General features: G+C 55.6%; 1 protein-coding gene across 1 annotated transcript in view; it reads left to right on the top strand.

Moving 5' to 3' along the window:
• The window catches only part of EPHA10 (EPH receptor A10), a 34,623-nt gene extending 15,100 nt beyond the window's left edge, over window positions 1–19,523 (top strand). The window contains exons 4-17 of the mRNA XM_074161871.1: window positions 1,161–1,316; window positions 2,087–2,428; window positions 8,332–8,456; window positions 10,584–10,746; window positions 12,072–12,180; window positions 12,408–12,463; window positions 13,663–13,788; window positions 15,100–15,285; window positions 16,029–16,090; window positions 16,195–16,398; window positions 18,102–18,251; window positions 18,442–18,635; window positions 18,729–18,893; window positions 19,409–19,523. Of these exons, the coding sequence (XP_074017972.1) occupies window positions 1,161–1,316; window positions 2,087–2,428; window positions 8,332–8,456; window positions 10,584–10,746; window positions 12,072–12,180; window positions 12,408–12,463; window positions 13,663–13,788; window positions 15,100–15,285; window positions 16,029–16,090; window positions 16,195–16,398; window positions 18,102–18,251; window positions 18,442–18,635; window positions 18,729–18,893; window positions 19,409–19,523 (2,153 nt within the window). The remainder of the gene's footprint in view (window positions 1–1,160; window positions 1,317–2,086; window positions 2,429–8,331; window positions 8,457–10,583; window positions 10,747–12,071; window positions 12,181–12,407; window positions 12,464–13,662; window positions 13,789–15,099; window positions 15,286–16,028; window positions 16,091–16,194; window positions 16,399–18,101; window positions 18,252–18,441; window positions 18,636–18,728; window positions 18,894–19,408) is intronic.
• Window positions 19,524–20,200: the final 677 nt, after the last annotated feature.

Genomic DNA, 20,200 nt, shown 5'->3' with positions numbered 1-20,200 from the left:
CCAGCTCAGCCACCAGCTCAGTTGGCCAGAGCCCAGAGACGAGGCTGCCCTTGGTGCCTGGGCGACGGCAGCGTGTGCGGAGATTCCTTGCCTTGTCCAGGTCTGGCAGAACCACAGCCAGGAAGGGCCCGGGAACAATCTGCTCATTTCGGTTCCCTCATTTTTAAAAAGTTTTGGACTTTTTTATTCTCTGTTTTAACAATTTAACTCTTCAGTTTTGCTATAGAAATGTAATGTTGAGTCCACATCAATTAGAAAGTTGCAATTTCCATTCTGGATACAAGGAAGTCTCTCTTCATTACTTGGGCATGACTGGAATGGGCTTGAGGGGGCCAAATCTGCTTCTCTTGTGCTGTCGTGTCACCCAAGGCAAGATCTTGTCTGGCAGGGACAAGGCTTTTAGGCAGCTCTTGAAAGGTTTTCTGTGTAATGTAAGAAAAGCACAAATCTCTGCTGTGCGTTGCTGCTGCCGGCTCTGCCGAGCCCCTGTCTGTCGTGTGCCAGCGGCTGGGCAGGAGGGGACCTCACCCCGGCGCTGCGCTCCCTCCCGCCTGTGGCTGCAGGTGATGAATTTCTAAAGATCTTGTGGCAGATGAAATAATCTCCCCTCAAATGTTCACCCATTTCCAGCATCCCAGGGAAGGATCCTTTCCACCCTGTGCTGTGTCCTCAGATCACAGCTGTAGCTGCCAGTTTTATATCATGCTAAAACTTAATGAACCAGAGTGCACTGGAATAATCTGCTTTAAAAGGAACAGTCTCAGCAGCCAACTCCTTAAAAATGATAAGAGAGGGGACTGCGTTAGTGGAGCTGCTCATCTAGGAACTTTACCAGTGATTAAGTTTAAATATTCAGGGGCCTGATGCAGTGGTAGCAGACAGCAGCACCACACCAAGAAGATGAAGCAGCCAAGCAAAACATGAGGGGTTCTGTTTGGGTTGAAACCCAGCTGAGACAAACTCCATATGTCCCCTTGTGACCAAAGGCCTATCTCTCTTGGTGCCAGGATCATGCAGGTGCTCGGGGAAGGCAGCTTGGAGGGTGATGTCTGCTGGCCAGTGGCAAAGGATGTCCTGGGAAATGGGGAAATGCAGTCGTCAAACGTGTCCCCCATTCATCTTGTGGTGTCCTTCCCATGACTCCCTCTCTCTCTTTTCAGCTTGCCTTCCTGGATTTTACAAGCTTTCCCTCCGTCTCCCTCTCTGCTCTCCTTGCCCCGAGCACAGCTTCACGCATGAGGAAGCCTCCACGTTCTGTTCCTGCCAGAAGAACTACTCCAGGTCCCCGTCAGACCCACCATCTGCCTCCTGCACACGTGTGTCTCGCTGAAATGCTGTCTCTTTGTAAAGCGGGGAATCGGGGATCTAGACGCTGGGTTTTCCTGCAGCGCAGAGCCAGCGGGTGCCCAGGGCTGTCCCCTGCCAGCCCTCGGGTGCTGCGCCTGGGCACGAGTGTCCCTGGGGGTTCCAGGCCACGCTAGGACACTGCTGTGGTGGGGAGGCATGGGGGGCTGTCCCCACGCCATGGAGCTCACAGGCTGAGGCTGCAATCTGATGAGAGACATGCAGCCGGGCTTGCAGGCTCCCCGGTAAAACTAGGGCACAGTCATTTAGTCGATATAGTTCACAGATTTTAATTAAATGGCCTCTAGTTAATTGGATTGGACCCTGGCTACTCCAGTGATGGATGCTGTAGAGCTGCCTGCGCAGCGATGAGAAAGCTCTGGCTTTGCCTGAGAGTGAGCATCCTGGGCAGTGTCTGACCGGCCGCGGGGCTCCCGGCTGCCTGGCCACTGAGCCCTGGGGAGGTGACAGGTCCGGCTGGGTACTTCTCACGCGCTGTGGGAGCCGTGACTTGCTGTGTACAACACGTCCCTCCATTGGGATCCTCGGTATCCCCACCATGCTGCATCACTGCGTCCATGTCCCCTTGCTTGGCCACGAGCTGCAGCTGCCAGGACCATGCTCTCTTGCTCGGCCACTGGTGCCTGTGCTGCTGCTCCCAGGGGACCCATCGGTTCTCCTTCCTCCCCAGGCAGCACCCGGCTGTCCCGGCGCCTGTGCACAGACACTCTTCTGCTTCCAGGTCCACCCTCTGCCCCGAGGAACCTGGTCTACAGCCTGCGGCAGTCCTCGCTGGTCCTGGAGTGGAGTGCCCCGGCCGATGCGGGCGGCCGCAGCGACCTGACCTACAGCCTGTGGTGCGGCCGGTGCCTGCCGGCCCTGCGGGGCCGCTGCGAGCAGTGTGGCAACGGCGTGGGCTTCCTGCCGCAGCAGACGGGGCTCGTGGACCGCACCGTCACCCTGGTGAACCTTCTGCCTCATGTCAACTACACCATCCGCGTGGTGGCCGTCAACGGCGTCTCGGCCGTCAGCCCGCTCTCAGGGCAGCAGTACGCCGAGGTCAACGTCTCCACCGGCCTCACAGGTATGGCACCGGGCAGCGCAGGCGGCTGCTGAGGGCGAGCGGTGCCCCCATCGCACCAAGAAAGCCGTTCCCTGCACTGTTGTGCACTCGTGTGTCACCTCAGGGGGTGTGTGGGTCTGCTCAGCGGCTGACTCCGTGGCTTCGTCTCTGGGAGGACGCGGGGTCTGGAGGTGGCCTGGGCACCGGCCTCGGGCTCTGCCTGCCCGATGCCCCAGTTCCTCTCAGTTTGCTGCGGTAGCACCGACGTGGTGCTCAGTGGTGGCAGGCGGCATGGTGGCACGGGCAGGAGGGGGGAGATGGAGACCGACCTGCAGCACTCGCTGGGGGGTTTTGGTTGGTGCCGTGGCAGGCGAGGAGCTGGCTGTGCTGGGGCAGCCTGTGGCCCCGTTGGCTCACAGCTGGGTGGCAGCCTGGGCTCTGGAGGGACGAGTCTGCTCTCTGACCCGGCTGCAGTTCGAATTTACAAATCACAAAAAAGTACCTTCAAAGAAGCAACATTCTCAGCCCCTTCACAAAAAACCCTCCTTAAAATAGATAATTCAAATATTGGCTATCCTTTGGAAACAGAAAATACTGATTTCATCTCTCTCTTCTATGCCAGTCTGTGGCACAATTTCTCTCTGTTAAGTGTCCCCTTCCACTCTGTTTCACAGTTCTGTTCCCTCGTGTGAGGGGAAGCCAGCCCCCAGCCTGTGCGGACGGGGCCGGAGGGGTTTGGTCTCTCCCTGGTTGTTAGCTGTGCCTAAGGAGAGTCAGCTCTGGCTTGTTGTGTCCTTGTCCGTTCCTCTGTGGTTACGTTATTAATTTGCATGAAATCCCTTTGCCAAGCCACGGTTAATGGAGACAGATGATCCTTACATACCTCGTGGCAGGAATTGGCCAACAATTTCATCTGAAGAGATTAAACTTTGATCTTGTTATAAATAATTTTCCCACCATTTGATCAAATGTTTTTGTGTGTGTTGTTGCTTTCTCTTCCCTCATGTAATAATTTCTGTGGATCCGTTGGGTGGATGCTGTGCTGCAGACTGCTCTTCAGCGGAGGTGTCATTCCTCATTAGGATCTTTGCTGTTCAGGGATGGATTTAGCCCTGGGAAGATCTTCTGTCTCCTGAGCTGAGGCTATTCCTCAGCCAGCACACAGGCTAGGGAGGGGTGGGCTTAACGAGGTCTCATAACGAGCTGTTCCTCCAGAGGCTCATGTTGGGCAGAGGGAACGGTGCTTGGGAGCTGCCTCCTCACCTGGAGCTTCAAGTCTGAACTGGGACAGGAGGCTGGGAAGGGCAGCCAGTGCCCCGTCCTCCGTAGGGAGCGAAGTAACAAGTGGGTGATACCACCCTGTGCCTCAGCCGCTCGGCCGTTTAATGCAGCTTTTCTCCTGGGAAAGCAGGAATCTCAGCCCTCACTCCACACTGCGAACTCCAGAAGGAACTGAAATGCGCATAAAGAATATGGCATAATTAATCTTGTAATCTGTTCAAAATCAATGTCTCTTGTCAAGCTGTCAAGTCTCCGGATGCAGATGGTGGCACAGAATTAGCTGAGCAGCTGAGGCTCGGGAAGTTTTGCAGAACACTTGAGTGTTTTGCTGCTGAAGGTGTCCCCCCACGGGGGCTGCTCCTTCCCCAGGTGCTCCTGGTTCCTCTGGCTTTGGCGCTGCGGGCAAGAAGTGACAGTGATGATTGATCTGTGCCTGTTGGCAGAGAGGGGAAGAAGGACATCTCCTGGGGAGATGCTTCTCAGTCTGGTTCGCCTGTAACACCCCTCTGGGGCGAGACCCCCCCCCCCGCTGCGAGGAGGGCTGTGCTGGGAGGGCACCCTGCACCGCAGGACGCGGAGGCACGGCTGGCATGGGGGGCTTGCAGAGCTGCTCTGCCGAGCATGCCATCTCCAGCGAGTCCTGGCCCTGCAGCCCTCGGCGTGGAAGCGCATCAGAGAAGAGCCTGATGGAGCTAGGGATCAGGAGAAAGGGAGACTTGAGAGATGCCTGAAGCAGCGGTGACTCCCGTGGTGGCTGCGATGCGATGGCCTCGGAGGTCACCTGCAGATACGCAGATTCAGAGGAAAAATTAAACAAAGAAGTAAGACCCTATTTAGCTGTCAGATCCTCGCTCCTCTAAATACAGCTCTGAGCGCAGCCCTCGCGCTGCCCTTCCCCTTCAGCCGTCACAAGAGGGAATTAGCCGTTGTTCATTGTATTTGCAGGCAAAAAAGAAAGATGCTATTTAGTCTGCGGGATGCAAAATTAATACTGTGTTTTTTCTAATCCAGCCCCAGCATGGAACTAAATAAAAGTGTTTGAGGAGAGAATGGAGCTGTTTACCTGCAGGAGCAGGGCTGCATTAACTATGTAAATGTATACTCTGGGACCATGCCATTTATATTCCCAGCAGGGATCTCGTCTCCTGTCTTAAAGGGCTTTTAAATCTGTTGCAGATTAATAATGCAGTGGGTGCTGAAATGCGTTCTCCTTTCTGAGACCAGGGAGAAGGTGGTTTGTGCTGAATTAGGTCTCCCAAGCAGATTTCTCTGTGGGTGCTTGTTGCTGGTGCGACAACGCCAGCACGGGGGGGGCACAGGATGAGCCAATACCGGGGTGAGGGTCCACGCTCCTGGGGTCTCTGACCTCCATGCAGCGAGAACCTGGCCTGGAGGAGCTGAAGGGTAACCCATGAGCCGCTTCTCCAGTTTGGAAAGAAGGAGCCTGGGGCAGAAGTTGCCTGGAACGGTGCCTGGTGCATTTTCCCTGTTGGGGGGTTAATAACTGGTGGCAGAGGGGAGAGGCTGGCTGTCCCCAGAGCGAGCAGTGCATGGGGCAGGGTGGCAGAGGGGCTTGGGGACAACGGCAAGCTCCATCCATCTGATTGCAGGGAGCAGTGGACAGCATGGTGACGGGTTGTGGTCTGCTCTCGTTTGCTGTGTGTCTGCTCAGCTCCCCCAGCTCTGTGAACGTGGGGGGAGAGGGTTCCTGCAGACGCTGGGCACCAAAGAGGCTCTTCCCGCTGCGGGGCTGCAGGCTGCCCTGGTCCAGCTCCAGCTCGAAGTGCTTGCTGTTGTCCCTCTCTAGGGACCCCCTTTGGGTTTCAGGTGCAGAGGGGCACGGTGCCCACATCTAGTTTTATGCCTTTTCTGCTTGTACACTGGTTAATTAAGAGGAGTAAACCCACATACGACGGAGTGGAGTTTATAAAATCAGGCAGAGTGGTGAATAATTTAATGTTTGCTTTTTCAGAGTAGAGGCAATGTTAGGGGAGCTTAAAATATTGATAGGAAACACATTTTTTTCACAGTGTGAAATGCTTTATAGTCCGTGTGATTTTCTTTAATCCCTTTTAAACATGTTTGAGGCTAGCGCCTGCCTGCTTTTCTGGCTTGTACCATGGGTTCTGCTCTACAGCCCGTCACTGAGTGAGTGTGATTTCTCCTCGTGGCTCTGTTAACAGTCAGGACACTTGTTCAGGTTTCCTCAGTCCGTTTGGTAGATGCAGAGATACAGGAGGGCATCTGTGTGATATTTTATTGATGGGAATCATGTAAAACAGCAAGGAGCACTTACCTTAGTTTACAGGAGCAAAACCCAAGTTAAACACCCGTCTGGCCTCAGCCGCCCCTGTCACTTGTGGTGCCACTAACTGTGGGGTCACGTGCGTTTGTGTGGGGGCCACGGGCTTGTGGTGGGGATCACCCCGCTCTCCCAGCCCCGAGAGCTGCCAGCCTGACCACGTGGTTCCTGTAGGAGAAGTTCACCCCATGGAAGCCCCTGCAGATCTCTGTGGTCCCGCTTTTGCCCCACGGAGATGGCAGATCTCGGTGTGTTTGTGCCGCGGGTTTGTGGTGCAGCCGCCCGGGGGGTTGTGTCCTGCTTGGCCTGGTGGGAGCGTTAATAATAACCTTTCTGCTGAGCTTCGTGCTGCTGGGGTGAGCTGTCTCCCCCTTCTTTACATGTGGACAATTCAATATCCCCTTAAAGGCCAGCTCTGGGGCCAGTGTATTTACTCGGAGAATGATTTTTGGGAATGTTGGATGACACGCAGCCAGACTGCAGGGGAGCGCAGGGGCTCCTGGCTGCCCTTCGGGTCCTCTCGCTCCTTCAGCAGAAGCTGAAGGGACTTGGATTCAAGGAGCAAATCATCATGAATAAAACATCAGGAGGGCTTTTTTCTTCAGCAGAGATTAATGAGCTAAGTAATAAATACAAAATTTCACAGATACTTAAGTTTGCTTTCCAGGGACTTGTTCCTCTCAGCAGGAATCCCGGTGGGGTGGTCAGGGTCCAGCAAACGTCCTGACGTGACAGAGCAGAGGGACAAGCTAGAAACAGCCCATTTCCCTGTGCCTGCTGCGGGGCTGCTGGTGTGAGTGGGTGCATCGGTCACTGCAGCCCCTTCACCCTGGTGGGTTCTGGCCCCTGGTGCTTTCTGGGGTGACCTGGGACCACCCTTCTGTGAATCAGTCCTTATTTTCTCTCTAATCAACCCAAATCAACGTCCAATAGACGTACCAGGTATGAAGTTTGTTTCCCTACTAAAATACTTCGTGTCTGTTGTGAATGGCATCCTCTGCAGCAGACACTGATGTCCTAGCCTGTCTCCAGCAGCCACTGCTGCCTTGCTCGGGGCAGTCAGGGGATGCCGTGTCCTTGGCTGGCTCCCGAGATGCCGCAGACAGTCTGGCAGGTCCAGCTGGCTTTTCTGCTGGTGCTTTTGGAGGAGCTGCTGGGGCGCTGCCTGCAGGCAGGGAGCCTGGTGTGGGCAGTGCTGCTGCGGGATCTGAGTGGGCACTGAGCTGCTAGGCGGCTTGGAGGCAGGAGAAGGCAGTCAGAGGAGGAGAGGGCATGGAGGAGGCTCTGGGGATGTGGAGATGAGCCCAGCAGGACAGGGCAGGCAGGGCCTCCTCCGCTGCCGTGAACAGCACGGGTGTCACCGTTGGGCACAGAGCCTGGGGACGGCCGGGGACAGCGGGCTGCCCGTGCTGCGCTGGAGAAGTTGGCTCGTGTGGAGCCAAACTGGGTAAAATGGGAATAGTTGGCAAGTGCATCTTCCATGGCGAGATGAACTAAACGGGAGCACACGTGCCAGGGAGGAGGGCTCAGTGTGGGGCGTGCGGTAACTAGAAATAATCAGCCGGCTCCTGGGGCAGAGCCGGCGCGTTTGGCAGCAGGCAGGGCAGGCAGCTCTCCGTGCCCCAGCTCCCCGGGGTGCTGCGGGGCAGGGCCTGTGCCAGGGCGGCTGGAGAAGCCTTGGGATGTCCTACAAGCCCTGCTGCTCGGAGACTGTGTTTTGCCTTTGCCAGAAATCCTTAGCAGCAGGTTCAGAGCGCTGGACGTGTGCCAGTGCTCAGACCCCTCCATGGCGCTGTGGGTGGAGGGTGTAATTAGGGTTTTTTTGCTTGTTTTTGGACAGAACGTTACTAGCTGCCCACAGATTACAAAGCTGTTGTATTTTTACCAACATCTTCTCCCGTTGGATGATCACCAGCTTGGACTTTGCCCTGTTTCCATCCTGATTCAGAGAGAGGGAACTGGTATCTGCAGAAGCAGCGTGATCTACAGCTGTTTAAATTGTTAAAGTTTTTATTCTGCCATCCCAGGGCAGAAGCAGAAATGGAGTAACCACTGAACACCTTTGTGCTGATGTGGGATTCACAGCCAAGATGAATGTGAGGACAGAGATAAAACGCTCTGTAACGTGTGATCTCCCGGTTGCACTTACTTGGCTGCCCAGGACCAGAGCAACCAAAGCGTGGTGGCACAGGGTGTCACTGGTTGTGTCCCCGGGGCTCTGCCAGGCCTGGCCGGCTGGGATGGGCTGGGGGGGGTTGGGTGCCTCCGGTGGCAGGGAGAGCACGGGGATGCTCTGCCCCGGCAGCAGCACGGTCACTGCTGCTTTCCTCTGCTTTTTCAGCGCCAACTCCCATCACCGACATCCGCACAGATAAAGTTGAGCAGAAGAGCGTCTCCTTATCGTGGCAGGAGCCAGGCTTCCTGGCCCCCAACGGCACCGAGTACGAGGTCAAGTACTACGAGAAGGTAGGCTCGGGGGCTGGCTCGGCTCCGGGGGCTCCCCTGGCCAGTGGGGTCTGTCCCGGCAGCAGGGTCACCGTCATGATCAGCCGCCGTGGGGAGGGGAGGGTGCGCGTGGCTGGGGACGGTGCTGCTGTCCCTGAGCTGAGAGTGAGAGGAGCCCTTCAAATGGGGGCCAATAAGCTCTTTCCACCTCTGACAGTGTTATGCAATCTGGTTATGCAAGTTATAGGAAATTTGGATTATTTGTAGAGTTTATGTTAATTAGTGGTGTCCCCCCCCCAGTCTGTGCAGCAAGATTTCATCCAGTCCTAATGTTGGTATCTCCCTGGGAGAAAGAGTAAAGCTAATAATTTTCATTCATTCTTTTTTTTTTTTTTTTCATGCATTGGATGGCTTTTTTCAAGGACATCAGAAATCTGAGGTTTGGGTGTTTGCCATTAGCCAGCCAGCCAGGGACTGCTGAACCATACGGGGTTTCTAAATCTCTGACGAGATGACACCTGTATCCATAGCCTGCTCTGGGAGAGCATTGGACCTTGTGGCCTTCGCTGGTGTAGGAGTGAGGGCCACTGAACCCGTGACTTCGGTGAGCTGTGAGTGGTCTTACACACAGGAGGGGACACAGCAAACATTTTTATGACAGTCTCCTAATTTTAAAAATAGCTGCTATTTGACGGGTGCAGTGAGCTGAGAATTTTAGAAGAAATACTGCTGGGCAGAGAGCAGGGACAATGCTCTAAATCAAAATAAATGCAGTTTATGACACAGTTCCGCAAATTACCTTATCTGCGTGTGCTCAGGCTCGTTATGAAACTGATTACATGTCAGGCAAACTGTGCAGGTGACATGTTGGTGTTCTGTATTTAGAAACAAGCTACCTTGAAACTGATTCATATTAATGTGATTTTCAGCATCTGATAGATTTGGAAGGAGAAATCTGTGGGTGAGGGCGAATGCTGAAGCCTCAAACAGTAATTCCTGTGCAGATGGGCTGCAGCAACGAGATACTTGGGGCATGTGAAATGAGGAAACGTCCTGCTTGGGTAGGGAATTCGAACTATAGTTCAGCAATTATTCACTGAAATGAGGCTCTTGATGCTGACGTGGAAACCAACCTAGTTCGTAATCTTTGCTTTTAAAGACATACTTTAACTACGGAGGTTCAAGGGGAAAAGCGTATCAAATGGGAAATGTGTTTCCCAGCGATGCCCCTGGCCCTGGGAGCAGCGTGACGAAGGGCTGGTGCCGGGTCGTGGGGCTGGGACGCTGGTCGGGGCTGGTCCCCGGGCACGGCACATGGTCTGGGATCCGAGAGGCTGATGCTGAGGCCACAGGACGTGACCCAGCCCCTCTCCTGGGGGAAAGTGAGCTCAGATAAAGCGGGTCCAGGACCGTGGCAGCATCAGCCTCCTCTTCTTGCCAGGGAGTTTGTTGGGAAGTTCCCAACACGGCTGAGGAAATATCTCCAATGGTGGCTGGGCAGTAGCACGGGAGGTTTTTGGGAGCTCATGGGAGGGCTGGGGCTGGGGCTGGTTTGCAAACCGTGGTCTGCAGAGGTGGGGGGCTGCTGCTGTGGCACGTGATAGTGGGGCGAGTTGCCCGGCGGTCCCACTGGCCTGCCCTGTCTCCAGCGGCTGCAGGAGCGGGGCTGCCCCTTGCCCTCTCCCTCAGTCGAAGCAGAGGGACCTGTAGGTCGCTGGGCAAGTGAAGAAACTCCCATCAAACAGGACTGTTGGCAAATCTGCCTGCCAGCTTTGGTTACTTGGCATGTGTCAATACCTGTGTATTTACACCATGGCAGGGAGCGGGATGGGGCCGGATGAAGCAGCCGAGCCTCGGTGCGGGGGCAGCGGGGGAGAGGATCCGTGTGGGGTGACACAGCTGCTCCCCAACGCCTCGTCCCCTGCCTGTCTTCATAGCACATCATTGGGCTCCATCTGCCATTTCATGTGACTTCTGTGTGTAATTTCTATAAATGAGACACCTAGTAAATGTATTCTTTCTGTGGACAGTTTATGTTTAGATGGAGTGCCCTGGTGGGGCCCAGGGGCCAGGTGAGGATCCAGCTGAGCTCTGCCCGCTCCGCGGCTGTCAGCCCCGCTCCATCTCGGGTGTCTCATTATTTCACAGGATCAGAGAGATCAAAGTTACTCAACTGTGAAAACCACATCAACAGCCGTGACGGTCAATAACCTGAAGCCTGGCACCCTCTATATTTTCCAAATCCGAACATCCTCCTCGCCGGAGTACGGAAACCACAGCCCTAGTATCGAGGTGGAGACGCTGGCAGAGCGTGAGTGCTGGCAGGGCTCGTCTCTCACACACACCTGCAGACATGAAAGCTCTGAGCTGAGTCACGGGGACGCTGCCCCAGATGCTCTTGGTTTCGTGGAGCAGCATCTGTTCCTCTGGTTCTGCTGCTCCGGGTTTAAGAGCAGGTGCTTCCCAGGATGTGCTTTTAATTGCATTTTCGTATTTGATCTCAACAAGGTTGGTACTGCTGTCCTGCCTGTCCTGGGGGTGTCTGTCCTCGCTCCTCTCGGCGCAGCGTCGGGGAGGGCGGCTGCTCTCTGGCTGCTCTGTCACGTAGAGGCTGGGGACAGAGTCTCTGCTCTTTGACTGGGGTGGCCCCAGAAATTGCTGAGCAGAGCCAGAGTGATGGGGGGTGGCTCTGCCTTGGCGTGATGATGGGGCTGGAACAGATCTCACCAAGTCCCTTCTGTGGGGCCACCAGGCAGGCGCTGGCAGGGGGCGAGTGTTGGTCCCTGAGGGTGTAACTGCTGAGGGCAGGGTCCCAAAGCTGCGCAGCCCGGAACGGGCGCTGCCGAGATGGGGGGTCCGGGCACACAGGCTGCGGCAGGAGGCAGGGCCAGCCTGGAGCTCCAGGGATGTGTGCCCCAGGCAGGAGATGGCTGCTCACACCCACTGTCCTGGCTCACGAGGCACTTGGCTTGTTGGCCACTTGGCTGGGTAAGGTCAGCCAGCGTCAGTGCTATTTGCTGGGGCTTTTCCTTTGCACAGTTTCCATTGATAACTACAGTCCAGAAGCATCTTATTTCACTGACTAAAGAGAGCTTGGAGAGATGGTTGGGCTTCAGCTTAATAACCCACCCTGGCTGGGCTGGCTCAGTGCGGCTCTCACAGATTGTGTTTAACAGGGCTTTAAATTGCATCCGTTTGCCACACAGAAGACATTTTCAGAACGAATTGAAGCCAATAAAAATTTTATATAGAATGTAGCTATCTAATACCCCTGTTTGCAAAAGCAAGAAGGGAAGGGATTAATGTGATGTAGGAAAACTATTTGTAAGCCATAAATTTTAATACGTCCCTCTGATAAACAGGAACCTTTCCTCAGTGGTGGCAAAGCCAGGCTGCGGTGGCAGCGCTGGGGATGCTCCATCCGTGCCCCGGCACTGCCCTGCGCCTTGGTCTGGTTGCACCAGCTCCAGCTCTTAAAACTGAACTGGAATATAAACTGCTGTGTAGCCTGGCACTGTGGGTGACCTGTCCTTGCTGGAGGACACAGGCTGGCACTGGGAGCAGTGCCCGGGGCTGCCCCGAGCCTTGCTCTTGGCCCAGGGCGCGTTGCTGACCCGCTCTACGTCCCTTCCGCAGTGACGGTGGCCTCCAGTGAGCAGAACACCGTCCTCATCATCGCGGTGGTGGCCATCGCGGGGCTGACGGTGCTGGTGTCCATGGTGATCGGCGTGATGGTCTGGAGGAGGTGAGCGGGGCTGCGGCCAAGCTGGGGCACACACCGAGAGGTGTGGGGCTGCGCAGGGGAGGGGGTCCGAGGTGGGGCTGTGGGGGGCACAGGGCGGCACTGGGCTGAGCTGCCCCTGCCTGCCCTGCCCCTGCCTGCCCTGCCGTGGGGCTGACTCTGCCCCTCAGTTCACAGCCCGCGAGAGGCTGCTGCCCCGGTAACGGTGTGTGTCCTCCTTCTCCTTGCAGGCAGTGTGGGTACAGCAAAGCCAGCCAGGACGGGGATGAGGAGCTCTACTTCCACTGTAAGTGAAGCCTGGCCGCTGTGGTCAGTACAACTGTGTGTGGATCCTGTATTTATTGCTATTAATAACCCAGCTCCCCATAAAGCAGCCCTGAATCCATGCTTTTGAAGGGCTGTCATCCCGCGTTATCCCGGAGCAGGGGCTCAGCACAGCTCGGCTCCCTGGGGACCGTGGGCTTGACAGCTCCATAAGCGGGTGTCCGTCCTTCCTGCACACAGGTCACTGCCTGCCCAAGGAAAGGGAGATGCTTTCAGCATTTCACGGGGCACATGAATTATTCTGTTGGCTTTGCACAAACGGCTACATGAGAATAAAGCTTTGTTTTCTGGGGCTACTCTTGATTAGTGAGCAGCAATAATTTTACAGACAACCATTGTCAAAGGAAATTCAGACGTCAGGATTGATGAGCTTATTTGATTCCTGGCATATGCCCGTGGAGCGCACACATGCTCTTCTGCTCCCTGAAGCATTTTGGAAGCAGCAGAGCCCACGTGCTTCTCGGATGCAGCTCGGCCGTTTCCCCTGGCTCCAAAGGGCCTCGGGCTGCTGAGTCCCCGGGGGAGTTTGCTGAAGGGCGAGGGGCCGCAGCAGCTGCTGGGGCTGGGGAGGCAAATGGAACCGGGGTGGGAGGCAGCCGTGTGTGGTGTAACCCTGTCCCGGAGCAGTCTGGCTCTTCCCTGTGCCGTGTCCTGGTGCGGGGGCTCCTGAGAGCGCGTCAGCCCCGTTCAGCACCCTTCTCTGGACCTGCTCCCGGGGCAGCAGATGGCAGCCGCCTGTGGGAGGTATTTTGCTGCCCATGCTGCTAATCGAGGGACCTGGAACATGGCTGCTTCGTGATTATAATTCTCTCTTCTAGAGGTCTTGGGAGCGGAGATAATTGGGGTACTCGAGGATTAGCCCGGGAGGCAGGCTCAGTCCTGGAGGGAGCTGCGCTAGGGTCTGCACTGGAAGGAGCTGCTCTCCTTTAACATGGAGGTTGTGGCCGTGGAGCAGAGGGATTAGGTTCATTTAATCCCACAAGAAATTTCCCAGCGATCTTAAAGCTGAGTCTTTTTGCTTTGCTTATAAGAAGGTGGCAAGTGAGTCCCTGCCAGCAGACCTGAAGATGGATGACCTGCGAGAGCATTCCCCGGGACAGGCGGGCGGGAGCTCTGCCGAGCCTTTCTCACACGCTCTTTGTGCCTTTTCCTTCCCTGCAGTTAAAATACCAACCAGGAGGATGTACATTGACCCGGACACTTGTGAAGACCCCATGCAGGCTGTGCACCTCTTTGCCAAAGAGCTGGATAACGCTAGTATTAAAATTGAGAGGATCATCGGGACAGGCAAGTTCCTCCTCAGCGGGCACCGGGGCAAGTAGCCGTGTCCGTGGGGTAGTGGCCATGCCGCCGGCAGTGCTGGTGCCCAGCTGGAGCGGTCCCCTCTCTCCCCGGCACACAGGGCTGGATGGGTATTTTGTTTGGGAGCTTGATTTTTGCATTCCCGTTTGTCTTTCTGAGGCACCGAGTACAGCCAGCCGAGGGAGGCAGAAAGCATCAGCAATTATCTGCATCTGGGCAGTTTGACAGCAGCATGAGAACTATTTATAAATATGTGAACTTAATGATTTATTGATTTTCATCAACTTCACTACCTAAAACTTAAAAGCAAATTAAAATCTCCTCACTGGGCCCTAGAGCCTTAATCGCTAATGTGTGCCAGAACATGGGAAACACGATTATTCTTTGTCATTTTTTTTTCCTAAAGATAAATTCAGCTGCAGAAAAAAAAAGAGGTGGAGGAAGGGAAGAGGGAAGGGCTTGTGCACCAGCTCAAAGGACAGCGTTGAGGGGAAGAGGACACTGAAGAGGAGAGGAGGTTATCTTTGTAGCTGCCGAGTGGAGCAGCTGAGATGCTTTTCAGAAGCAAATTGGTGTTTGAAAAGTCAAAAAAAATTAGTCAGGAATACATTTAAATATGAAGACTTTGGGAGTGCATTTGTCTTACTGCTGACCTAACAAGTACCTGGCTTTCAAATCGTTAAAGCTTTTAATAGCTACACATTTTTTGCTGTAAAGCCAATATTGGCCTTTTATTTTATGAATTGGGTAGCTCCTGTTGCCGGGCGCGTGGCTGTGCGGAGGGGATGCTCTTCCCCCAGGACTGCAGGGATGCCCCGGGAGGAGCAGACCCTGCTCGTGCCGAGCGGGGAAGCAGGAGGGTCCCGGCCCGGGGAGCGTGAGTTCGGTGGTGGGGGGCCAATGGTCTTTTCATGAGAAAAAGCGCAATATGCACTTGAGCAGAGAGTGGAGGGAATGGCTTAGAGGTGTGGGAAGAGGAGGAAGGAATTCCATTGCACCCGCACACGATTTCAGTATCCCATGCTGGTGCCAAACCTGTGTGAAGGGTGGTGTGTTCAGCAAAGGAGGGGAGGATGGTGAAACAGACTCTGCAGGGGAAGGCTGCAGTCACGCAGGGCTCCGCGTCTCTGAGTCTGGGCGGGGGGAAATCTCACTTCTCTGCGCAGCAGGACACATCACCTGTTCTACAGGAATGCATTCCGTGGTCCCAAGGCAAAGGAAGTATCCCTGGAGGGAAGGTGTGAGGGGCGTCGTGCCCTGCGTGGGTGCTGTCTGACTCCTCTCTCTGCCGCCCAGGGGAGTTTGGAGAAATCTGCCGGGGGTGCCTGAAGCTGCCCAGCAAGAGGGAGCTGCCGGTGGCCATCCAGACCCTGCGGGCCGGTTGCTCCGAGAAGCAGCAGCACTCCTTCCTGGCTGAGGCTTGCACCATGGGCCAGTTCGACCACTCCAATGTCATCCGCCTGGAGGGGGTCGTCACCAGAGGTAGGGGGTCCCAGGCACGGGGCGGGCTGAGCTCCTGCACGGGCAGCGTCCTCCGAGCTGTCACTTTGGAGCAATGACCTGGTGCCAGAGGTGCAATACTCTTGCTCTCTGGAAATCAGGTTTTTCCTCCTGTAGTAGCTATTTTAGCGTTCTGATGATTAATAAAATGCTTACAGCTAGACTAATGAATCCAGGTAGTAGGACTGGCTTAGCAGCAAAACTGTGCACTCTTAATAAAAGCAAATTGAAGTGAGGTTCTGTCAGTAAAACAGATGACTCCGACTGCTCCTGGCTCTCATGGGAGTGTGTGCGCTGAACTAGTCTGCGGATGCTGTAGTTAAATGGATGTTCGTGTAAATCCAAAGAAACGTGAGCACGCGTGCTGATTTTAACTAGCCTTTTTATTAAGTAAGGAAGTATTTCTGTCCTGAGTCTTGGGCTGAGCTGTTGCCTTTGCTCTCACTGAGCAGTGCTGTGCTCCTTGGTGACGTGGTTCAGTGTCCTGGTAAAAGGAGCATCTGATATTGGGATCCAGAGGGTTCCCAGCTGGGAACCAAGGGAAAGCCTCGGACCCACTGCTCATCGCAAACTGCCTGAGATAAACTGCCTGTGTCTCCCTTAATGGCCGGGCAGCGTGGGCTGGCCACCCTGGAACTTGGCACCCGGATTTCTCGCCCCCGCAGCATTAGAACTGCCCGAGCAACGGGCAGAGCTCACACAGTACTCCTTGTCTGTCCGTGCAGGGAGCACCATGATGATAGTGATGGAGTACATGGGGAACGGCGTGCTGGACTCCTTTCTCAGGGTGAGTGCTCTGGGAGCCGCTGGAAACGGCCAGCGTCTGCTGGCGGTGCCCCCTTGAACTGGGCGTTACTCACCTTTGGCTTTTCTTCCTCTTTTTTTTCACAGAAACACGAGGGCCAGTTCTCGGCTGCCCAGCTGGTTGGCATGTTGCAGGGGATTGCCTCTGGCATGAAGTACCTGGCAGAGATGGGTTACATACATAAAAGCCTCGCTGCACACAAAGTCCTGGTGAACAGCAGCCTGGCTTGCAAAATAACTGGTTTCAGACGGCCACAAGAAGACAAGATGGAGACCATCTTCTCCACCATGGTAAGCTGCATTTCCGAATTCTGTTGTCACCGTTCCCCCAAAAGCAAAACGCTGTCAGAACAGCTACAGACCCTCTGCAGAGGTGGGTGTCCCCGGCTGCAGGCACGGCCATGGCCGGCAGCGCTTGGACCGGGGCCTGGCATCGCTGGAGGGGTTTGCAGCCTGCTCGGAATGCAGAGTGAGGATCAAATAAATCCAAAGCCAGGCAGCTTCCACAGGTGGAGTTAATATGACACATGGCAATCCTACTTCAGAACCAGTATTTTTCCGAGGCTCTCATGTATGAATGTGGGCTTTGCATCTTAACACCACCTTTCTCAGCTGGGAATGGAATGTGTTTGGCCAGGGACCCGCACGGCAGCCGTTGGGCACCGCTCCTGGGCTGCAGCCTGGCCCCGTGTCTGCGCGGGCTGGCAGAGAGGCGGCCGGAGGCAGCTCTTATGTCTGTTTTAGCACTTGTAATGAAATTCATGGTTTTCAATTAAGAATTTAAGTCCTACTTGATTCACACTCGTGCCTTGTCAGCTCTGCCAGCCAGCGTGTCTCCTGAGTGCTGGTGTGTGCGTGTGAGGGAGCTGCCCGGGAGCCCCTGGGTGCGGAGCTGGGGGCTGCCCTCGCACCCTGGAGCCCCTCACTCTCCCTCCCCACTTCCTTCACACACAGCTTCGGTGCCTTTCCCCGCAGGTGCATCAGTGCATTCCCGACTGCAGAGCAATAGGACGTACTTCATTTGGTGCAGCCGCCCTGTGTCAGCTGGGGCTGTTAGTGCATCATGTTAAAGGGGCATTAGTATTTTAAAGAGCATTGATTCCTCACTCAAATGAGCCCTTGCTGTCCGCAGGGAGCAGCGGGCAGCGCCGAGGAGGCTGCAGCTGCCTGCAGGGACCCGGTCCCGGTGCAGGGGATGGGGGTCCCGGGGGAGGAAGAGCCTGTTGGCAGGGTTTGGTTTGGTGCAGGCTCTGCAGGAGCTGCCAGCGTCGAGCTGTCCAGGGCAGGAGGAGTCTGGAAAACTCCTTCAGCCATTATCAGCTTCAGGAGGTGCAGGCTCAGCGCAGGGAGGGCACCGCCGCCCCGAAGAGCCCCTGGCAAAGCGTGACCCCACCTCACTGGCCATGGTGAGCGTGTCCTGCCAGGCTGTGGCTGTCCTGCCCAAAGCTCCCTGAGCTGCCCTGGCACCGTCGTGCTACCGGGTCCAGAGCAGCCCCTGCTGAGCCAGGGGCAGGGAGAGCCCAGCAGGAGCCCTGGCTTCTCCCACCACGGTGCAGTGGGGCTGTGGCTTTGGGGTCAAGGTCTCCCCACTGTTAATTACAATTAGCTGCACTGTCTGTCACCTGCTTCCCCTGGTGCATCCAGAGGGCTCTGCAGATGCCGAGACGGGGATTGCTTACTACAGGAGAGCACGGCAGGGTGGAGGGACTCTGTGTTTGTGCAGCTCTGAAAGGGCTTTCATTAAATATTAATGTATAAAATGCCATCAGCTCTTCCCAGAGACATTCTTTTCTCCCATTAATATTTCAGGACTCACACTCCTGTGTAGCGTACGGTTGCATGGCCATTTAAAACAAATTGAGGTGAAAGTTTTCTGTTAGTACTAAATCTGCACATGGCATGTGGGCTGGCTTGGTGTCCGCCCTGCGATGCCACCCAGGAATTGTGTCCAACGGCTGTGTGAGCACAGCTTTCCTCCCTTTCTGCCCGTCCAGCGTGGGAAGAGCCTGGTGCTGTGGTCGGCCCCCGAAGCCATCCAGTATCACCACTTCAGTCCGGCCAGTGACGTGTGGAGCTTCGGCATCGTCATGTGGGAAGTGATGTCCTATGGCGAGAGACCCTACTGGGACATGTCCAACCAGGACGTGAGTCACTGGCAGCCGCGCTGTAGATGATGGCACTGCTGTTGCTAATGGTGTGCAGGTGGCTCCGTGGTGCACGGAGGAGCTCCTGCTGCTCCCCCGCGGGGTGTGAGGAGGGGGGCTTGCCCCGGGGGATCCTGCCATCGGCATGGCAGCGCCTGACCCTGTCCCTTCGCCTTCTCTGCTGCTGCAGGTGATGAAGGCTGTGGAGGACGGGTTCCGCCTGCCTGCCCCAGTGAACTGCCAGCCGCCGCTCCACCAGCTCATGCTGGACTGCTGGCAGAAGGACCGCAGCCAGAGACCCAAGTTCTCCCACATCCACAACATCCTGAGCAAGATGGTGCAGAGCCTGGAGCCCCCGCAGTGCCCCAGCTCCACCTGCAGCAGGTGACCCCCCCTCTTGCTCTGCTGCCGGTTGTGCTGCCCATTCCCAGCTCAGCCGTGCCCCGCTCCCTCCTCACCGCCCCGCTCTGTTGGCAGGTCCCACAGCACATCCATCCCCCTCACCGAGCGCACCTTCTCAGCCTTCCCGTCTTTCAGCTCCGTGGGTGAGTGGCTGGAAGCGATAGAAATGGGCAGGTACAAAGACAACTTCACCGCTGCAGGCTACTGCTACCTGGAGTCGGTGGCCAGGATGACAGCCCAGTAAGTAACTGGTTTCCTGGCTATAACCACGTGTCGCCGGGCGCAGCATGAGCGAGCTCTGCTTTGCAGTTACAGCCAGGTGTCACTAAACAGGGGACAGATCTTCCAAAACTTGTCTGTAAGGTCTCGCTGGCGTGGGCTGGGCTGCGTGTGTCATGCATCTCAGTTGCTGATTTTTTGAAGCTGAGTTTGTGACTTTAACCTCTCGTTTCTGACAAGGGTAGTGTTGCCTTTCCCTTCCGGAAAGCAGAGTCAAATCTAATGCAATTTGCTGATAACCTGTCACGCAGACAGCGCGGGGCGGCAGCCCTGTCACACCTGGGGTGTGTTACCCCTGGATTCCCGGGCCCCTATCGCTTTGCTGGGACAACAGACCAGGGGATTTCTTGCTCTGGCAGGTCCACAGCAGGCTGATGGTCTGAAACCTGCGCTGCCCTTCCGTGGGAGCAGTTGGTTTCAGGGCATTTCACAGTCTGGGCTGGTTTTTCGTGGCTGATGTGAGGCTCATTTTGCAGAGACGTCCTCAGCCTGGGGATCACGCTGGTGGAGCACCAGACGACCATCCTGAGCGGGATCCAGACGCTGCGGGCGCAGGTGATCCAGATGCACGGCCGAGGCGTGCAGGTGTGAAGCAGCCCCCAGAGGTGCAGAGCAGGGACCCGGCGCCCCCGGGGAGGGGGCAGCAGCCGGCCCCGAACCACACCAAGTCTCAGAAACTTCACGGTTTCAGGTGGGCTGTAGGAATCGCCGGGCTGCTGCCAAACACGTCCTTCCACATGGCAAGAGAGCAGGGCTTCCCGTCCCCCGAGCTGGGGAAGCCGAGGATTCCCAGGACGTGTGCGGCATGCCTAGTGGATGTGGCTCTCCCTAGCACTGTTTTGTAAGATGAGTCAAACTGTAATGATGCCATTTCATATGGTAATTAGGTTAACAGGGTGGATGGACATTTGTGCACTGTCTTAACCCAGAGCTGACGGCATTTTCCTATCTAACATCCTACTGGTGAGATCCATGGGTATTTTTATACAAGGTGACATGTTCTAGCAACCCCACAAGGAGCTTTTATTGATTTTATTTTTAGAGACCAGAGCACAGCTCACACCCAGCGCCCAACTTCTGGAAGGTGACTTTCCCCATCTGCTCTGCTGAAAGGAAACTCTTTCCCAGCCTGGTCCCTTCCACTCCAAGAGTTACTTCAATGAGTCTTGACGCCACAGTTGGTGAACAAAAATATTCTCCACTAAAGTGCAGAGCAAATGGTGCTGAATGTTTCTAAGGCTCTCGAGGAGGCAATTTCAGAGGAAGAA

Source organism: Numenius arquata, chromosome 21 (genome assembly GCF_964106895.1).
Source record: "Numenius arquata chromosome 21, bNumArq3.hap1.1, whole genome shotgun sequence".
NCBI lineage: Eukaryota > Metazoa > Chordata > Aves > Charadriiformes > Scolopacidae > Numenius > Numenius arquata.
The sequence above is the reverse complement of the archived record's forward strand: the minus strand, read 5'-3'. Positions and strand labels throughout refer to the sequence as shown.